This window comes from Buteo buteo, chromosome 4, assembly GCF_964188355.1.
Source record: "Buteo buteo chromosome 4, bButBut1.hap1.1, whole genome shotgun sequence".
In the NCBI taxonomy this organism is placed as follows: Eukaryota; Metazoa; Chordata; class Aves; order Accipitriformes; family Accipitridae; genus Buteo; species Buteo buteo.
The window spans coordinates 30,429,614-30,448,408 of record NC_134174.1 but is presented as its reverse complement, the minus strand read 5'-3'; the positions used below and the strand labels follow the sequence as shown (position 1 = coordinate 30,448,408).

Here is an 18,795-nt window from a genome sequence, read left to right as displayed (position 1 = left end):
AGCAAGGAAGAGAAATCCATGTCCCGACACCGCAACGCTCCGGCCATGCGGGAGCTGTGTCTGTGTGGTCCCCAGCACGGCCAGCCTGGGAATGTCTCTGCTTCTCAGGTGTCTGCTGCTGCTTCTCCTTGAGGTTGAGGTTTGCAGTCTGAGGTTGCCTAAAACGTTCTCCCCGGCAAAGCCACAGTACCCAAGGGAGATGGGCTGGGGCAGAAGAGACCCTGCCCTCCCTTTACATATAAAGTGATAATTATACATAATGATGATCGTTATCTGGGACCCTGAGAGCTTCTGATGGAGGGGTGGAGGGCGTTTTGTCGCTACAGATTTAACAGGAGGAGCAGCTCTGTGCAGCACCCACCCTTGGGTTTCCCCAGCTTTACGCAGGCAGAGATGCGAGAGGATGCCAGGGGCAGGCAGGAGCTGCCTGCAGCGGTGACGGGATTTACTCTGGGCAAACCCAGGCTGCGATTTTAAGGCAAGCAAAGGCATATTTTTGCTTCGAGGCTCAGCCTAACCGCCTGCAGGTCAGCCCTGCTCTGAGAAAGCACTGCAAAGCTGCTGCGTGGGGGGTGGCCGTATCATCCCCCCACCCCTGTGCCGGTGCCCAGCTCACGAGCCAAGATCCTTTTCCCAACCGCCGGACCACCAGCTTCCCCGAGGCTCCGGCATGCAAGGAGGCCCTCTCCAGCCTCTGTACCCCTGTCCTGGGTGCAGGATTCGGCCAACACGTTGCCAGCGGGGCTTCAGAAAGGGGGGGTTTGCAGGCATGGGAGAAGGAGCCTCTCAGAGAGGCAAGGAAGCATCGGGACTGCTGGGGCAAGGTGCTGCGGCCAGTCGGCATCAGGTACACCCACACGAACCACCTTCGTTAGCAGAAGCGATAGCAAAGACTGTAATGAGGTTGCCCGAAACCTGCGATATTAAGCCCGAAACTTTGCCGGACTTTACCTCTTTGGGCTGCAGTGTCTTGCAGCATTAAGCGGGAGGTGGGTGTCCTATGGGTGAAGAATGACAGGCGGTTTCAAAAGTGAGGCGGAAGACGAGGAAAGGAAAATAAGGGGGTGCCGAGCACCTGGCTCGGTGCTGGATGGATGGAGACATCCTCCGTTCAGCGCTGACATCTTGGACGCCGTGATAAGGGACATGGGGGGGCCAGCAGCCGGGGGGGGGGGGGGGGGCAATGGACCACCCACCACCCTGCCTGGCTGGGGGAAACCACTGCGGGGAAAGGCTGGGCTGATGGAATAGGGGCTTGGGGGGGTGGGTAGACACCTTTTTTTAGGGATAAAATAAAATAAATCAGGTCTTGGTACTCACCTCCGCCGGCCCGACCTGGCTCCGGGGGCTGCATCGCCGGCATGCGGGCGCGGGGGGGGGGGACGGGGGGACGGGGACCAGTTTGTCCCCGTCCCTCCTCCGGTCCCCCCTTCCCGGGGCTGAGCCCCGGTGCCGGTACCGCGATGCCGGTGCCGCCGCACCGGTTGCGGCTGCTCGGCGGCTGCAGCGGAGGTGGTGGTGGGGGGGGAGGTGGGATGGCGTGGGGGGGGTGGACAGCCTCCCATCGCCATGGATACCGGGGTATGCACAGGCACCCCCCCCTCCCCACGCCTGAGGTGGGGGGACAGCCCACGGGGGGGGCAAGGAAAGAGCCGGAGCAGGTTTGCTCCCTGGGGGGGGTCGGGCTCTGCGTCCCCCTCGCCACCCCCGAGGTCCCCACGCTAACGGTGGCACTTGGTGGGTCTCTCTCCTCCAGCTGATGGCCGGTGTCCCCAGCAGCGCTTCTGCCCGTCCCTGGGGGGATGTGGGGGAACATGCCGGGAACCCCAACACAAGTGGGTGAGGACCCCAGTCCTCCCCCCACCATGTAAATGACCCATGCGGTGGGGAAAAGCAGCAGGGTCCTTAGGGATGCTGGTCCTGGCCCAAAGCTGCATCCCTCAACTCCGGCTCCTCCACCATTGCCGACATTAACAAACCCCCTTTTACCATGGTCTTTTACCAAAGTTTGGCTTTGGCAAGTCTAGAAGTCAAATATTTCCAGGATTAACCATTCCTGGCTGCCCCCAGCCAGCCCACACCATTGGGAAGCGTTTGTCCCTTAAAAACGCAAAGGAGCAAACACAGGAGATGTTTAAACAAGGAATTTTGAGATAACGCCTGGGATTTTTCCCAGGAGTTTATTTGCAGGCAGCCAGCTGCCAAGGGACACCAATGTGCCTAGCAGTGGCCTCCCTGCCACCAAGGACCCACATTCCCTGGGCCGTATCCTGACCCCCACAGCCCTTTTCTTCCTGGAAGAGAAAACAGCACGTCCTGAAGACCCACAGCACCCAGGAGGTAGGTGTACGCCTCTGGGGACACCCATGCGGTGAGCAGCATGCGGGCACCCACTGACACTGGGTTGCTTTGATTTCCATGATGAAAAACCATGGGGAAAAAAAAATTTCCCTGGGGAAATCCAGAGAAATACTGCTCGGGCAGAATCCAGCCAGAGGCGTCAGCCTGAGCTGCAGCCAGCAGCTGTGGGGATCTGCAAAGGGGCTTCTTTAAGGAGAAGACAACTGGTAACTCAGATTTAGCAAATACAAAAAAACAAAAAACCCCTCCACATGTAACAGGAAAATATTTAATCAGGCACATGGCACATTGCCATATCAGGAGTTCAAGGGGGAACCTTATGGCTGCAGGGACATCCCCCACCACCCAGCCCTGGACTACGACAGCAGATGCTCCTCATCACTGGCCAGGCAGGATGGATGCAGCCAAGCATCCAACTCCCCCAATTTTACCCAAACCTTGCCCCGCGCACATTTCGGCTCCACTTCCTCCCCAAGCGCTTGGCAAAACACAAAGCGGGTGATTCCCCAGCTCGGGAGCTGGCAGAGCCATCCCCTTCACGGAGGAGCCCCGCTGCTTGCTTTTTATTAAGGAAAAAAAGGGACTGGCTGCCTCACTGCAGGTTTGGGACAGAAACAGCGGCGTAGCAGGGACTGACCTAAACCAAACCACTCTTGCAGGCAGTCGCCCCTCGGGAGAGCTCGCCTGGGCACCCCGAGACCCTCTCAGGCTTTGGGGACAGGCTCCTCCGGTGACAGCAGCAGGTCGAAGGGGACGAGGGGACGGACGAGGAGCCGCACCTCGGGGCCGACGGGGTTTGCCCGCAGGTTGAGGCTCCGCAATGATGCCATGGAGGCCAGTTTCTCCACCGGCACCTCTGCAAAAGAAAGCACCGAGAGGTGAACGTCCACCCCAGCGTCAGCCGCCAGGGAGGGAATTCAGAGCAGCAAAGTGGGAGAAAGCCGTGGCTCGATGGGCAGCCCCAGAGCAAACCCTGCTCCCGCCGGTCTCCAGGCTTTTATCGAACCAGAAACATCATCAAATAATGCTAAATTATATGACAATTCAAACATCTTGGTAAGGTGCCAACACCACGATATTAAATGTGGACCCTGCCCTCCAGTTCTCCCAGTCCTAAAAAAAACCTGCTGGGGTGCTAAACCAGTATTCAAAGACTTATTCCCTTATTTTATTCCCAGTGTTGCAATGCCCAGGAGCCCTGGCCAGGGTAATGTGAGAGCACATGCTGTTTGCCCTGGCTGGACAGGCTGCAAAATGGCTGTCGGCCATTGTCAGACACCCTCCCATTTTGCAATTTCCATAAATTTGGATGTTTTCCTTTAGAAAGGGTTTCTAAAGGAAACCCTTTTTATGTGAAAAAAAAGGTGCAGGTCTCATGGATGGTCCCAACGTGAATCCACTGAGAGCAGAGGAACGAGATCAATACGAAAACCTAACCATTAAGATCATTAGAAGATGATAGATTTTGGTTTTTGTTACAAATCACAATGTTTTGGGCTTGAAAAGCCCACCCACCTGACTTCACCAAGAACAGTTTCTGTTTAATTTGGCCACCAAAATGACAAGAGCCCTTTATATCCCCAGCGCCTTTTTTTTTTTTCCTGCTAATATTTGGAGCAGAATTGCAGTGTTGTGATTATACAACTTTTAAACCATGAAACTTATTTTATGCTGGAAAAAGATTCAAACACCTTGATGGCTTTTTTTCTCTCCCTTCCAGAGAGCAGTGTTATTTTCTGTAATACACATTTTTTAGCAGCGCATCTCTCTCATAAGGCACATTTTTTAGCAGCGCATCTCTCTCGTAAGGCTAAGCTTCACATGGATTTTTTTTATACCTCTTCTTTATGGTGGATTTGTTCACCACCACTCCTCTGTATCATGTTGCATTCCCCCCCCCCGCCTTGATGCACAAAAATCTTTTTTTTTATAGATTGTCCTGTTTAATGAGCTTCTAAGGCTATGCAGAGTGATAAACCCCCACTTTGCTTAAATTTAGGGAGTGAAGGAAAGTATTTCAGGGAGCAAGCCTTGCCCAGGGTGGGAGCAGCCCAGGTCTGCAGCTTAATTCAAGGTAAGGAGCGGTGACTCACCCCGGCATGAAGCGACAGGCAGGGCACGCAGTACAGCCTATAGCTATACAGCTGTGCCGGGGGAACCACAAACGCCTCTATAAGCAACCCAAAGCATCACTTGCCGGCTCCCCAATGGATAAGGCACTTGTGTTTGAGCCTGAATTATTTATGCTGGCTTTACCAGTTAGGCAAAAAAGGGGGGGAAAAAAAGGCTTCTTCATAATTAAAGCAAACAGTAATTTTCTCAGATCAGGATATGATAATAAGTGAGTGAAAAACCTAGCTCCTTCAGATGAAAGGGCTGCCAAGGCATCTGAGGAGATGGATATGAAAGGGCTGCTGAGGCATCTGAGGAGCTGGGTAATGAACACTAACAGCCCCGAAGGTCTCGCAGCCACGTACAGCTGCAAATTGAAGGGGGAAGGACCCTGCTCAGATCAGCGGAGCTGCTTCCCAGTCACCTTTCAGCATTACCTGCATCCTTTGGTGGCCACCAGCTCCTGCCAGCCTCCTCCTAAGCCACGGGTGGAAACCCACTCACTGGCTCCTCTGTGGCTATTAACAAAGATGAATTTTCCATGCCATTATCCCAAATTAAGAGTGGTTTTCTTTGATGCTCATAAGGACAAAATTAGCCACAGTTGCCCCCAGCAGTGACCTGCCCAGCCTCAGTAGTGATCTCCAGCATCCCCCTTGCTGTCTCAACATCTTCTGCATTAAGCCATTCATCGAGGAATAAGAGGAAGGGAAACCAAAGCTTCAGGCACCAAAAAATCCCCATAGACTTGGGAGCCGAAAATGCTAATTTGATATAACTCTGATTAGCAGGGAAAGAGTTAAAAGCACTGACATTAATATATACATAATTACACTCCATAGTTAAGAGCTCATTGAGATGAAAAGGGCAGCTCATGGCACTAAATGTCTCCTTTTACAGAGCCCACAGACTCCAGGCAGCCATTAATTAATCTCCTTTTACTCCTGTTTCCCTTCAGCTGGAAAACATTACCTACCATCTCCAGTTCAATATGTCTTAGTAGGTGACTCAGTCTTCTTTCAGCAGGTGCTTTTAAATGCAGTTTGCAGCCCTGCTATCAGCTCCTTCAGCATCCCTGAGAGAGCAGAGGACAGGCAGGACCAGCACCACAAACCAGACCTTCTGCAACATTTATGCTGATGGAGAAAGCCCCAGTCCTTCCCCAACCTCCATCTCCCACCCCTAATCTGTAAACCATCCTTTTCTTGCCTACTGGTCTTTTATCTGCAGCAGGGTCCTCAACTCGTTATTGGGCTAAGTGGGGTAACCTGGGTCCCAAATTATAAAAGGCAGCTTTTGTGCTACTGGGGTAGCTCCTTCTCATGCTGGGCTGGCTGGAGGTGTGCAGGTATTGTTGCTGGAGAATGGCACCTGGGTGAACTTTCAGCTATCTCAAGAGCTTCTCCAAGGATGTGCTAGTAGTTCCTTGTCAGACCCTGCTGCCAAAACAGGCTCCTCAGCCTGCTGTAGTGGGTGAGCCATATAAGCATGCAGCGGGAGAAAAGAGAAGATGCCATCTCCTCCAGCCTGGCCCAAGATCTTCTGGAGTAAAATGAGTGTGAAGGGCTCAAATCCTACTTGGCTGTTACAGAAAAACAAAATTTGTGCCAGTTAAGTTCAAGCTGATGCACTCTCCTCAACTCTCCTTCCCCTGTTGTGCCAGGCTAGCATGGGGGGAAAAGATGTGTATATAAATACAAGCTTGCAGATAATATAGAAGGGGAAAAGGTGTATATATAAATATAAGCTTGCAGATAATATAGAAAAATGCATATATCTATAAATGCAAACTCCTGTGCAGATGAGCCTGGGGGTATTTGGGAAGGGCTGGCAGGAGTGATGTGATCGCCCAGATTGTTTCCTTGGAAAAATGGGCTGCAACACCCCGGCTTTCTAATATCTACCTCTTTTCAGAAAGTGCACAAAATAGGCTAATCTTACTTATTTCTGCAGCCAGACAGCACCATGCTTGTTACTAAGATATGGCCCTAACACATTTAACTTGAAATTGTTAATTTTGTCCCTGTTGTTATTTTTCCTGAGTCTAATAACTGCAGCTAAGGGGAGCCTGGTGGGAGGTGACTGAGCCTGGCAGCTGGGTGTTCTAGCTGCCCTCTCCTCCAGGATTAAGCCAGCTGGGTATAACCCCTGATGCATCCTTTCCTCCCTGCATTTAAGCAGGGGAAAAAAAGCAACAGAAACTGTATTCTGTTCTTGCAGCAGCCTGCTTGCGTAAAACAAGTGGGAAATATGCTGTTTGGAGACCAGGTCCGATTGAAGTTGGCCAATTAAGCTCAAAAAATGATGGAGGGAACTAAGAGTGAGACAGCTCTCTCCGGGAGGTGGGAGAGAAAAAAGGGGTGAGGAAAAACCACATCTTCTGCTGACTCTCATGGAAGCAGTATTTAATATCTTGTGTTTCTACACGCATGGCCAGGGAGCAGCTGATGCTGTTAATAAAACTTGTGGTGCAGGGAGCAGCTTTCCCAGCAGCAGCTGAAGCTATCCCAGATAAAACAGCAAAATTGAGTGGACTTGATATTCGCCTCCCCAGGGATCTGCATGGGCTGTGGGATGCTCCAGCCTGGGCTCTTTGAAAGATCGCTCCTAAATAAATCCCCTTTTATCTATGTGCAACAGCTGCCCCTTTTGCCCAGCTTTCAGGGACTCCAAAGGCTTCAGCTTTGCGTATGAAAGATTTTCCTCCTGCTGCAGGGTCAAGGGATGGGTGGCTCTTACCATTCCTTTAATTTCTTTTTTTTTTAGGGGATTTTGTAGTGTTACGGCTCCTATTTGCTCTGGGAATTTTCAGGTAGGCTTGTGCCCTTGCTTTGCCTGGCAGCAAACATCCCAGCTCAGCATCCCTGGGGCCGAGTTCTGCAGTCAGGTCTATTTTTTATTAAATCTGGTGATTTTGAGTCACAGCTGGAGTTGCCTTTGAGAAGCATGGTGGATAGGGCGGCTCGAATGGGGCTTGATTTCCGCCTACGCCTGCAACAGCTTCATCCTGGGAGGCATTAGCAAGAGCAAGTGGCTAATGAGGTTCTGTCTATTTAGCATCTCCTCGGCACTCATGTGTCCCTCCCCCTGCCAAACTCATGCTCCTTTTGCTGGATCACTAAGCCATCCCTTGGCCCGGCTGCATCCGCAGGGGATGGTGGACCACAAGCAAAACTTCAAGCCAGCATCCCTCCCTGCCCAGGGATGTGGATCGGCATCGCCCGTGGGAAGTGCGATTGCCTCGGGGTGATGCTCATCCTCCCCTCCAGTGGAAAAAGCTCCTTCTCACCTGCGATCTCATTCTCTTCCAGGTCGATGGTCTCCAGGGTTGCGACGGTGGCCAGGGGCTCAGGGAAACGTTGAAACCTGTTGCGGGAGAGGTTGATGGCCCGGAGATGCAGCAGGGAGGTGACCTCCTCGGGCAGGCGGTGCAGGTAGTTGCCTGCCAGGTTGAGCTCTGTGGTTTGGGGAAGAGAGGAGAGAGGTGGTGGCATGGGGGGGTAAAAGACGGGAAAATAATTAATGCATAGCTTAATTTACAGCTTCTCTCCCCCATGGGCTACCAGGTTCAGCAATGGGATTCCAAGTCCAAAAATGGGATTTCTTGCTCATCTCTATGGTTTGCCATTGTAATTTTGCCTGCTGTGAATACTGCTCTTAGAAGCGATATGGTTCTTGGCTTCCTCAGGCTTTCCTAATGAAACCTGTGCAGCATTTTGCAAGCAGGGGCTGTAGAAATAAGCAATATTTCTTAGTGGAGTCAGTGCAATTCTCTCCCCGATGGATATTTGTCATGGCTTAAGGCTAGTTTACTATCTTCATGTGCCTGAACCCCTTCTGAGGTATAAACAGAGTGGTGGAAGAAATGTATTTATATGTGAAAAATAATCTGTTCTACAGAGTTTAACCCTCTGTGATACATTCCCCTCCCCAGAAATGAGCTCCTGTGGGGCCAGGAGCAGTGCTCCTGCATGAGAGGCCATTAGCCATGGGAACAGGAACCCAAATCCTGCTGTCCCAGCACACTTCTCCAGTGACACAGGGCTTTCTGCTCTATAAATATCCATGCAAGCTGCCCTGCCCCTGCTAATACCTGGTATTTATAGGTCCTGCCTTATTCAGGCTGGTGCAAGGCTGTCCCCAGCCCCAGGACATCTCTCGCCTGCAACAGCCCTGCTGAGGCCCAGCATGTTCATCATCAGAGTGATTTGTTCACTGGCGAAGTAAAATCCCTGATGGGAAATGAGACCTTTTTTTTCTCCTCGGGGCTTGCTGTGCTGTCTAGAAAAAGAAAATTGATTTCCTTTGCTCGACATGTTTCTTTTCTCCAGCCTAGGGGAGTTTTCACGGATGATGCTCCAAGACAACACGGGAAGCCTCCCCGGACCCCTACCACAGCAGCACTCGTGCAGTACATTGTATGAGCAAAATATTTGCTTTAAAAAGCTGCCAGAGCCCCTGGTGCTGCTGCAGGCAGGCAAAGCCCTGGTGCAGCCCCCAGTGTTCAAAACCACGGCTCTGGATGCTTGCATGAGCATGTTTTAGCAGATTAGCTTCTAGCTGCTTTCACTGGGCTCCACAGAGATGTGTCCCCGTGGCACCGTCCATGCACTGATGACCGTCCCCATCTCCTGCAGTGAGTGGAGAGTGAGCAGCTATCACTGATGTCTCATGATGGGGGCTAATTAGCCAGCAGCAAGCCAGCATGCCTTCTGCAGCCTGAAATGCCCCATCTCTGCCATGCACCATTATGCCCAGGCTGCCTTTCCTGTCTTCTTTCATCCCCAGCCCCGTTCTTGGAGAGAGCCGGAGGATGATGAGTGACCCTGCAGCAGCCTGGCCACTACTGAAAGCAGCTGGAAGGTGGCAGGGCACGAGTTTGGGAGGGTGGGTGAGAGCAAAACCAGTGCCCCCTTCCTGCAAGGACCAGAAAGGGTAAAGAAAAATGGATTTTGGGGGGTCTGAACCTAGTGCTTGGAATGAGGTGCGAGCACAGAGGAGCAAACACTGCGGTGGGGAAACTCTCCGGTGCTGTGCTCCCTCTGCAGCCACATTAGGGCTCTTTGCTGGGTCCCAGGGGTTTGGAAGTGGCTGTTGTGAAGCAGTGGGGCTGTCCCTTACCTCTCAGCTGGCTGAAGGTGGTGACGAATCGGCTGGTGAGGGACTTCAGCTCGTTGTTCGCCAGGGAGATGCGGTGGATCCCCTCGGTGACGCTCCTCATGGCTTTGTAGATGCCGACTGGGAAGGTCATCAGCTTGCAGTTGGCCAGATCTGCCCCCGGAGAGACCCAGGCACCTTACAACGCACCCCAGTGGGGAAGGAGCAATGCTTGCCATCTTCTTTTCTACCCCTTAATGCTCGATTTTCCTGTCTGGGTGCTGCCACCCATGGCTGCCGCCACCCATGGCTGCCATTAATCATAGAACCATATAGGTTGGAAAAGACCTTCAAGATCGAGTCCAACCATCAACCATACCCACTAAACCATGTTCATCTGCCATACTTCTCTCCATTGCAGGGATCTTTGCAGTCACCTCTGCAAGCACCAAGAGTCTGTTCCCATCAGCAATGCTAAGGCTGTTCTGCCTTAGGCGTGTTCAACCCTAAATCACATTGCAAATACTTCCATGCTGCAATGTCCTTTTGAAAACCCTCAGTCAGCCTGTCCGTGCCTAATAACTTCACAACTTAACTTAACTTAGGGGTAATCCCCTTCCCCTGTGTCCCTAAGCCCCTGGGGATGGTCGAGCAGCGCAGGGATGCCTCCTCCACCGCTGACTGGGATGGGCATGGAGCAAGGCTTTTCCTGGGCATGCTCCTGGCTGGATTTCCCATGGTGATGGGTGCTTGCCCCGTGGCAAGCAGCGGGGAGGGGAAAAGGATTCGACTCTGCTTCTCACCTGTCGGCATTTTTGTTTTGCTCTGAGTTGTCTCTGTTTCCCCTCCCAGGACGTGCCAGGGGATGGAAAACCTGTATCCTGGCCCCGTGATGCTCAGCCCGGGCTCTGCTGCCTGCTCCCTTCCCACAGCCACGGTGGGGGCTGCATAAGCTCGGTCCTCCCCTGCTTATCGTCTCACTCAGGAGGACATCAAGAGGCTGAGCAATGAAGCTCTGACTCTCAGCGTACGCCGATTTAATACCCCAGGGTCGGGAATCCAGCATGAATAAAAATGAGCAGCTTTCATCTCTCTCTTTTGATGAACCATGCGTGGGTCTTGAATATTAGCTAGAAACGGGGAAAATGCAGAAAAACACAAATCTGACAAGGCAATGCAGGGAAAGGTGTGGCTCCTGCCATCGCTTGCAAGGAAAGACTTTATCCCTGGGGCATGTCCCGTGGGATTATGTGCCATCGCTGGGAACCCACTCAAGCTTTGGGGAGGCTGAGAGCCCTTTGGGGGAGCCTTTCCCTTCCCCGGGGCTGCGGGAGCCCTGGGTGCAGCACCCAGAAGGGTGCCCAACAGCTTTTTTTAGACCACAGCAGCAAAAAATAGAGCCCTGCTCCCGGATACCTGATCCTTCTCTGGGCCCCAAGCGGGAGCCAAGCCGGAGTGCTGGGCTTACCAAGGGAATCCGTTTTGTTCTCCACCGTGTCGTTCACCTTCCTGGCCACCCGGGCCACCGCCTCGCCCATCTTTTTCTGCATGCGGGCGCCCGGTCCCGCCGGGGACGCGCTTCGACCGGGGGGATCCACGGCTGGAGGAAGAAACCAGCCGCTCCGGCCTCTCAGGAGAGGGATGCTAAAAATAACCAGCGGGATCAGCGTTCCCGAGGGAGGGAGGGAGGGAGGGAGGCTGTGCTGTGGCTGGCATGGCCCTCAGGGTATGAGATTCCCAAATTTCCAGGATGGTATGTTTGGGATATGGGGATATATCCCCTTTCCTGGTATGGGATATGAGGATACATTCCCTTTCCTGGTACGGGGTATGAGGATACATCCCCTTTCCTGGTGATGTGGAGCACAGGATTCCCAACTTTCTGGGTTGGTACTTTGGCATTTGGGGATGCGTCCCCTTTCCTGATGATCTGGGGATGGCGTAGCCCTTGGGGCACGGGATTCCCAACTTTTTGGGTTGGTGCATTTGGGATACGGGGATGCGTCCCTTTTTTCTGGTGGTGACTTTGATCAGCTCGTCCCCTTCCCTGGTGACTTTGATCAGCTCGGCTCAGCCAAAAATGTTTTGGCGGAAGGACTCCTGGGCACGACGACCCGCCTGCACGGGAGGGGGGGGAAGACAAGATACCCCCCCCCCCCAAAAAAACCCCACCAAACCCAAAACTAACGTCTCTTCCCACGCCGGGAGTCGAACCCGGGCCGCCTGGGTGAAAGCCAGGAATCCTCACCGCTAGACCACGTGGGAGGGCGCGGGCAGCGGCCCCCGCGCCTGCCCCCTGCCGGCGGCGGCGGCGGAGGAGGCGGCGGCGGGGGGGGGGGGCCGGGGGGGGCGGCGCCCGCTCCGCGCCGCCTCCGCGGGGACAATAGCGCGGGGCCATGTCGTCCGCCGGCGGCCGCCAGCCCAGCCAGAGCCGGGCCATCCCCACCCGCACCGTGACCCTCAGCGACGCGGCTCAGCTCCCCCCGGACTACTGCACCACCCCCGGCGGCACCCTCTTCTCCACCACCCCGGGGGGTGAGTACCGGGACGGGGGGGAACGGACGGACGGACGGACGGACGGACGGGACGGGGCCTGCGGGGCGGCGGCCGCGGGGCCGCGCTGGGGGAGCGCTCCCGCCCCCCCCGCCTCTCTAAACGCCGCCTATCGCGCCTCTATCGCGCCTCTATCGCGCCCCTATCGCGCCCCTATCGCGGCTGTATATCGCGCCTGTCTAGCGCCTGCCGCCCGTTGTCCTTAAGGCTAAGCCGTTTGAGCCAGTGTTTATTATTTTCCCCGGGGTATAACGGAGGGGGCAGGGGGGCCCGGTGGGAGCCGATACGGGGCGGCGGGCACCGGGGGCTCGACGCCCCGCGAGGTGTCAATGGCGGGGGGGGACGGGCTCCGCTTTGACACCCAAGGGTCGGAGCATCCCTCATCCCCGGCAGATGGGGAACGTTTTGGGGTGCCGCATCCGTCACCCTGCCCGGGGATGCGTTCCCACCCCTGCCGTGAGTTGGCCAGGCCTCTGCGCCCCGGGGGACGGCAGCGAGCGCCCGGGGGCAGCTGGTACCCGGGTGCTGCCGGGGGTGTTTATCCAGCGCCGAATTATCGCCCGCCGGGCCCAGATAAGAGCGGGCGGAGTGGCGGCACGCAACCCTCCTCGCCTCTCCTTGGGCAGTGGCGGAGATCCTTGGCCGTCCCGCTGGGAATACTTCGGCAAACGAGCGCTGCCGGGCAGGATCTCCCCCCGTTTTCCTCTCATTTCCCCCCCAACTCCTTCCCCAGGCACCCGGATCATCTATGACCGCAAGTTCCTGCTGGACCGCCGCAACTCCCCCATGGCCCAGACCCCGCCTTGTCACCTCCCCAATATTCCCGGTGTCACCAGCCCCGGCTCGGCCGGCGAGGAGCCCAAAGCGGACGCCAACAGCCTGAATCACCAGGAGGGGAAGCCGTCCATGGGTAAGAGACCCCTGGGGTGGGGGATTGGGGTGGGATTTGGGGTGGGGGGTGACCCCCCCCGCTAACGCTTCTCTCCTTTGCCTCTCGCCAGGGGATGATGCTCAGTTCGAGATGGATATCTGAGCGGGAACCACGGAGAGGCAGCAACTCCCCAGACCTGTGCACACCCCATTCGGCTTAGCAGGATCCGTCCCGGCGAGTCGGAGGCGGCAGCGGTCCCCACCGGCGTCCCCTTCCCCATCTGCCTCCCCCCCCCCCCTCTTTCCAGGGAGTGTGGCTCTGGCGTCACCCCCTTTATGGGTGACCGGTCCCAGCATGTGCCAGCCGGAGCATCCCTCCCGGATCCAGCCCTATTCCTCCTCCTCCACCCGCTGGCAGCCTGATCTCCGCCGGACTCCTTTGTAAAACATCCCTTTGCCTCTTCTGCCGCCTCATGCTCCTCACCCTTCCCCCCCCAAAAAAACCCTCCTCTTGTTACCCCAAAACCTCCCATTGCCGGCAGCTTGGTGGTCCGGAGCTGCATCACCCCCTTTGCCCCTTCTCCCAGAAAATTTGGGCAGCCTCTCGGGAGGAGGGGGAAAGCATTGCTCCCAAAACCGAGCGCCCACTTGCACTCCGGGGAGGGGTTTTTTTCAGTTCCCCCGGGACCTGCTGGCATTCGGTGGAGGACAACGTTGGCAGTCCATTCCCTTCGGTGCTCTGGGGGTCCGCGTTAGCCCCCGATGGCGTCGGGCAGTGCGCCCGCATCTCTCTCCTACCCGGATTTCTTCTGTCTTGGCCCTTCGACCGGGGGCTGCATACCTGACCCATCCGCCAGGATTCAAAGCGACATAGCCATGTTTTACAAAAAAACCCTGGCTTTTTATTTTTTTTGGTACTAAAAAGGGGCACTTTACCGGCAACGCTTCTTTTATCGGGCTGGGGACGAGCGCCTCTGGGAAAGTGCTTTCTAGTTCTTTTTTTTTTTTTTTTTTAAATCCTCCCTCCCCTTTTAAAATGTGAATAATACAGGAGTGAAATCCCTCGGTGCCGCTGGATGTCTCAGGAATAGCTGGGCGCCCCGGGGGGGGCTGCAAGCTGAGACGCCGCAGGGATGTGACGGCTGCGGCCGGGAGCATCGCGGCTGCACCCAGGGCGCTCCGGTTGCAGGGTGCCGGCATCGCTGCCATCCTCTGCTCACTTTTCATGGCAGGGCTTCCCCCGGCTGGGTTTTGCTGCTGTAGATAAAGGGTTTCCGTGTTCAACTCCCCACCGGCGGCAGCTTTGCCAGCCTGGCACGTTGTGGCCATCCTGCCTGTGCCCGGCATCTTGAAACCCCCCCCAGAGATGGGATTTATTTTTTTCTCCTCTCTTGGTGCGACTCTCGCCTTGAAGAGCAGCGTTGGGTGAGGGCGTGCGTGGTGGGGGATGCCGCGGCGGTGCCGTGCTGTGCCCCCCGAGCCCACCAGCCCCCCTTATGTGGTTTTTTTTTTTTTTTTTTTACTGCCTGTTGGGAGCCGTCAACAGCTTCGCAACCTTCTCAAGTGCCATTTTATCAGCCCCCACCTGAGTGCCTGCTCCATCCATCCTCCCTCCCTCGCCGGGGTCATCCCCCCCACCCCGGTACCCAGCCCCAGGGACCCGTCGCCTGCCGGGGCGGTGGCTCTGCTTGCCAGGGACGGGTACGTCCCGCACCGGCATTCGTGCTGCAGGTTTTGTGCACTTTCCGTCCGGTAATTTATTTCTCTAGGTGTGTTTGGCGCGGGTCGGCGCGGCGGCTGGTTGCGAGCTCCCATCTTCCAGGTGCTTTTCTCGCGAGGGGGTGGGCTGCCGCTCGTTTTAGGGGGAAAAAGCAAAAAAAAAACCAAACCCCAAGGGAATGGGATATCTCTCCCGTCCTTTCCCTTGCGTGGGTAGCGCTTGGTGGGATGCGATGTGAACGTGTAGCCGGCCGTTGTAGGCGCACGAGTGAGTGAGTGCAAGTAGAAATATGTATATGCGTGTGGGTGGGTGGTGATAAGACACACACAAATATATATATTATATATAAATAAATATATTTTCCTTAAAGTGAAGATCCTAGGAGGTCTCTTAGGCCCTCAGATCGAGGGAGCGGCAGGGGCAGGGGGCGAGGACATCCTTTGCGGAGCGGGGACGGCCACTGCGGATGCAGGGACCCGGCGCCCTCGGCACAGCCACTCGTTTTGGGAAACCTGCTCTCCAAGCCAAAAAAATAATAAAAAAATAGAAGATATCCGAGGACAACTTAGCTTATGGACAGGAGCCGGAGGGAAAACACTTTTTTTTCTAAAGGCCCCCTTTCCTGACCTCCTTTCGTCTCCGTTTCCCATCCCAGCGACTTTCTCCCGGTTCTCTTTTATAACCAGGCTTGGGGCTGAAGAGCAGGGAGGGAGTGCCTGGCCTCGCCGGGACAGCTCCTCTGCTAGTCAGGGTATAGATTTGGGTTTTGTTTTTTTACCGTCTCTTCAAGCAGGTGTTTGGGAGGAGAAAAGCTCTCGCCAGTGGTTGCTGTTACAGTGAGATCAATAAAGATCTTGGTTCTATTAAATCGAGGTGCTGGAGGTTTCTTCTGACTGTGACTCGGGGTGTGGGAGGGATTTTTCCTTCCCTTCAGAGCAAATGCTGCCTGGGCTTCACCCCCCTTGCAGGTCAACCCTCCTTCCTTTATATTTTAGCTTTTTGTTTTGTTTTGTTTTGTTTCCCCCTCCCAAATTCTTTAGGTGAGTTGCTTTCCAAGCTTCCAATTTGAAAAAAAGGCAGATCTGGGCCAAGGACAGTAAATCTGGAGAGAGAGTCCCCGCCTCTCGCTGGGCATAACTCTTAAAAAGAGCAGGGGTCGGTCAAACCCAGAACCAAAAGCCAACGGTTAAGCAGGGGGGTCTTGATTGCAAAATTTCCTGTACAGAAAAATCTGATTTTACCATAGAAAGGTCTCCTGTGTACAAAATTGCTGCAAATTGGTCATTTATCCTGCACCACCAGGTGCAAAAACCTATATAGACCTGGGCATCAAACTAGAGAGGTGCCAAAGAAAGTCCTGCTCGGGACATGTCCGAGCCAGACTCCGAACGTGCAAATAAACTCCTGAACTTAAGCTGAGCTTAAATTGCAACCCCCCAGCAATTTCCCACATTGCTGCTAAATGTGTTTTTGCACCAGGCCGGGGGTACACCCCCCTCCCATAACCCCTTCCAGCTGATGCCAAAAGGAGCATAGACCTGCATGCTGCACCCATCCCTGCCTTGCGAGCGCTGGGCGAGTCCCCAAAATGTCAGCTGTGCTGCTAAGGCTGCCGTATAAACTGGGTTTTAGCTGCCAGAGGCTACAGAGCTGTTGCAAAGCCAAAGCTGGTTTGCACATCAGTGCTGGCCAAGGAGAGCAGGTGGATATGGGAGTGGGGGTACGGCCACCCCAACCCAGGCTCATCTTTGAGGGGGCTCTGATGGACCTTAACACCCCCCGAGCAGGCTCACCATGCCCAGGAGTACGTTTAAGCCCAGCCCCTGGCCTGACTGCATCATATTTAAGTTTTAAACCAAGTAGCAGCAAAGTCAGCCTTTTTTTATACCGTCCGCTCTGTACGGGTGGGGGCTCTGAGCAGCAAAAGCCTTTTCCCCCCGGTAGGAAGGGTGCTGCGGGGTGGGTGGGTGCAGGGTGTCCCCTCCCTCCGGCTGCAGCAGCCAGATCCTGGGGTGTCCCCCCAATTTTTTGTGGGTGTCTCAGCAAACTACCAGCAATCCCCCTCCCCACACCCTGGCGCCGTGACACCCCCGAAAGCGCATCGCTTGGGGATGCAGAGTCCCCGTGTGAAATACCGCAGCGGCACGCCGTATTTCCAAACCACCCACGCTCGCTCGGGTCCCACGGGTGAAGCCGGGAGGGTGGCACCAAGGGTGCCGCTGAACCTGGGTTTTGGAGGGGGGGGGTTCCTTGCGCACCCCTCGTTTGGCCGTACCCGGCGTGGTCCTGCTGTGACCTCCCGTGGATGTGGGCGCATATTGCAGCAGCGGTGCCTCCGCTCCGCCGGGAGCCCAGGGAAGGGCTGTCACATCATGCTGTTACCCGGGTTATTATTAAATTATTGTTATTCAATTATTTTTATTACTATACTCTTGCTTCTCGCGCTCCTCTCCAGCCTGATCCTGAGTTAAAAAGTGAGATGTAGGAGGGGGGGGTGGAGAAGGCAGCGAGGAAACGTCCTCCTTTGGAGCAGGCACCACTGTTGGTGCAGAGCATGCGTGTTGCACGGCTGCTCCCTCCCGCAGTTTCTCCCCGAAATCTGGCTCTGCGGGTTGTTTCTGACCTGAAGTCTCTATTAAGGAGTGTCTAAAGCCTGGCGGGCAAAAAAATCCAGAGGAAAGCTGGGCTCTTGGAAACAGGCAGCAAGACTTTTGAAAAAAATAAAAGAAAATCAAAATAAGAGATTTTTCCTTCCACCACCGAATGGGAGCGGTGGATCGCGGGTTGCTCTTTTTTAGTTCTGCAATGTTAGCCAATTTTGAGGCGTGTGTACGGAGGAGAAGAGCAAGACACAAAATACCACTCATGAGGCATTTGGGAGCTCCCCTCTTCTGGGTTTGGCTTTGCCTATGCGATGCCAAACTTAGGGGAGCGACAACTGTTTTCCTCCCCAATTTTGGGGTGCTTTTTTTTTTTTTTAAACCTGGCTTCCGAAGCCCCTGCAGTGAGGTGCATGTGTGGGGGGAGCCGCGGCTTTTGGTGCGCTCCTTAGGACAGGGGGAGTTTCTAGATGCTGATTTGGGAGCTAAAAATGGAGAATTTAAAAAAAAAAAAATTGGTAAAATTTCAATCTAGCACTGAAGCTCTGAATTGATAGCGAGCTGTAAACGAGCTAAACTGGGGTAATTTCATGTGCAGCAGGGTGAATGAAACCTTGGTTTGATTTATAGCTCTTGGCTGGAGTTTTAAACCAGCGGAGTTGCCGTCTGTGTGTGCGACTGCTGGGGTCTGCCCTGTGGCGTTCGGCTGTAAAATTCAGCAGAGCGGCTCAGGAAAGGGTATTTTGGCTGAGCCGAAGGCTGGGAGCCTGGCTAGTATCTAGGATCCTGATTAACAAACTTTCCAGCCCTGCTTTCCAGCCGTTACCATTTTCGGACTCCCTCTGGGCTCCGTTTACATTCCTGGCCCTCCTTTCCAGCACCGGCGAATGTGTTAATGCCGTTCTTCTTTTCCTTCGACCTGTTGGTGTCCTATAAAGATTTATTTGACGGTGCGGCAGCCGTGGCTGGTGCTGGCTACGAGCAAGGCTGAGGTGCCAGGACGTTGGGGTTCTCTGAGGGAGGTGGGGCTGGGGTCCTCCTAGATGGGACCCTCTGAGAGCTCAGACATCAACCCAAATGGAATGGGGGAAGGCAGCTAGGAGCTGAAGGAATTGGGTTTTTAATGGATTAGCTAAAATAGCGCCTTTCCGCGGCAGGAGAATAAGTGCAATGCCTGTTGGCAACGAGGGAGACCCGAAGTCATCTCATGGCTTGACTCTGTGCTGTGATGGAAACCAGCAGAAGATGAGCAGACCTTGATGCTGGCCCTGCTGATCCTGGCAGAGCTGTCGCAGGAACCCACCACGGTACCTGTACGTGGTGGGGAGCAGCCGGGTGGGCAGCAGCCTTACTTCCCCAGGCGTTTGAGTGGCCCAAACGAGAAGGGATTGCTCCAAACCTTGGGGTCCTGGAGCCACCCTGACGGTTCAGAAGATACCTCCAGGTCTGAAAGCCTCCCACAGGGTGGGAAGACCAAGCGTG

The 18,795-nt window shown here is 54.8% G+C and overlaps 2 protein-coding genes and 1 non-coding gene across 4 annotated transcripts; 1 reads left to right on the top strand and 2 right to left on the bottom strand.

Moving 5' to 3' along the window:
• Positions 1–2,613: 2,613 nt before the first annotated feature.
• On the bottom strand, positions 2,614–11,214 carry LRRC20 (leucine rich repeat containing 20). 2 transcript variants are annotated; one of them, XM_075025396.1, is made up of 5 exons: positions 11,039–11,214; positions 9,595–9,744; positions 7,763–7,930; positions 5,450–5,548; positions 3,080–3,217 (listed from the first exon to the last, which is right to left on the bottom strand). In XM_075025396.1, the coding sequence occupies exons 1-4, from the start codon at positions 11,118–11,120 to the stop codon at positions 5,493–5,495; spliced, it is 456 nt and encodes a 151-aa protein (XP_074881497.1). In that variant the 5' UTR covers positions 11,121–11,214; the 3' UTR covers positions 3,080–3,217; positions 5,450–5,492. The 2 variants fall into 2 exon arrangements, with proteins under 2 accessions (XP_074881496.1, XP_074881497.1); XM_075025395.1 differs by lacking the exon at positions 5,450–5,548 and having other exon boundaries at positions 2,614–3,217.
• Positions 11,215–11,763: 549 nt separating this feature from the next.
• On the bottom strand, positions 11,764–11,835 carry TRNAE-UUC (transfer RNA glutamic acid (anticodon UUC)). Its single transcript has one exon. It is a non-coding gene; the product is annotated as a tRNA-Glu (tRNA).
• A 100-nt stretch (positions 11,836–11,935) lies between these two features.
• EIF4EBP2 (eukaryotic translation initiation factor 4E binding protein 2) lies at positions 11,936–15,581 on the top strand. Its single transcript, XM_075025397.1, has 3 exons — positions 11,936–12,105; positions 12,857–13,033; positions 13,125–15,581. The coding sequence occupies exons 1-3, from the start codon at positions 11,967–11,969 to the stop codon at positions 13,154–13,156; spliced, it is 348 nt and encodes a 115-aa protein (XP_074881498.1). The 5' UTR covers positions 11,936–11,966; the 3' UTR covers positions 13,157–15,581.
• Positions 15,582–18,795: the final 3,214 nt, after the last annotated feature.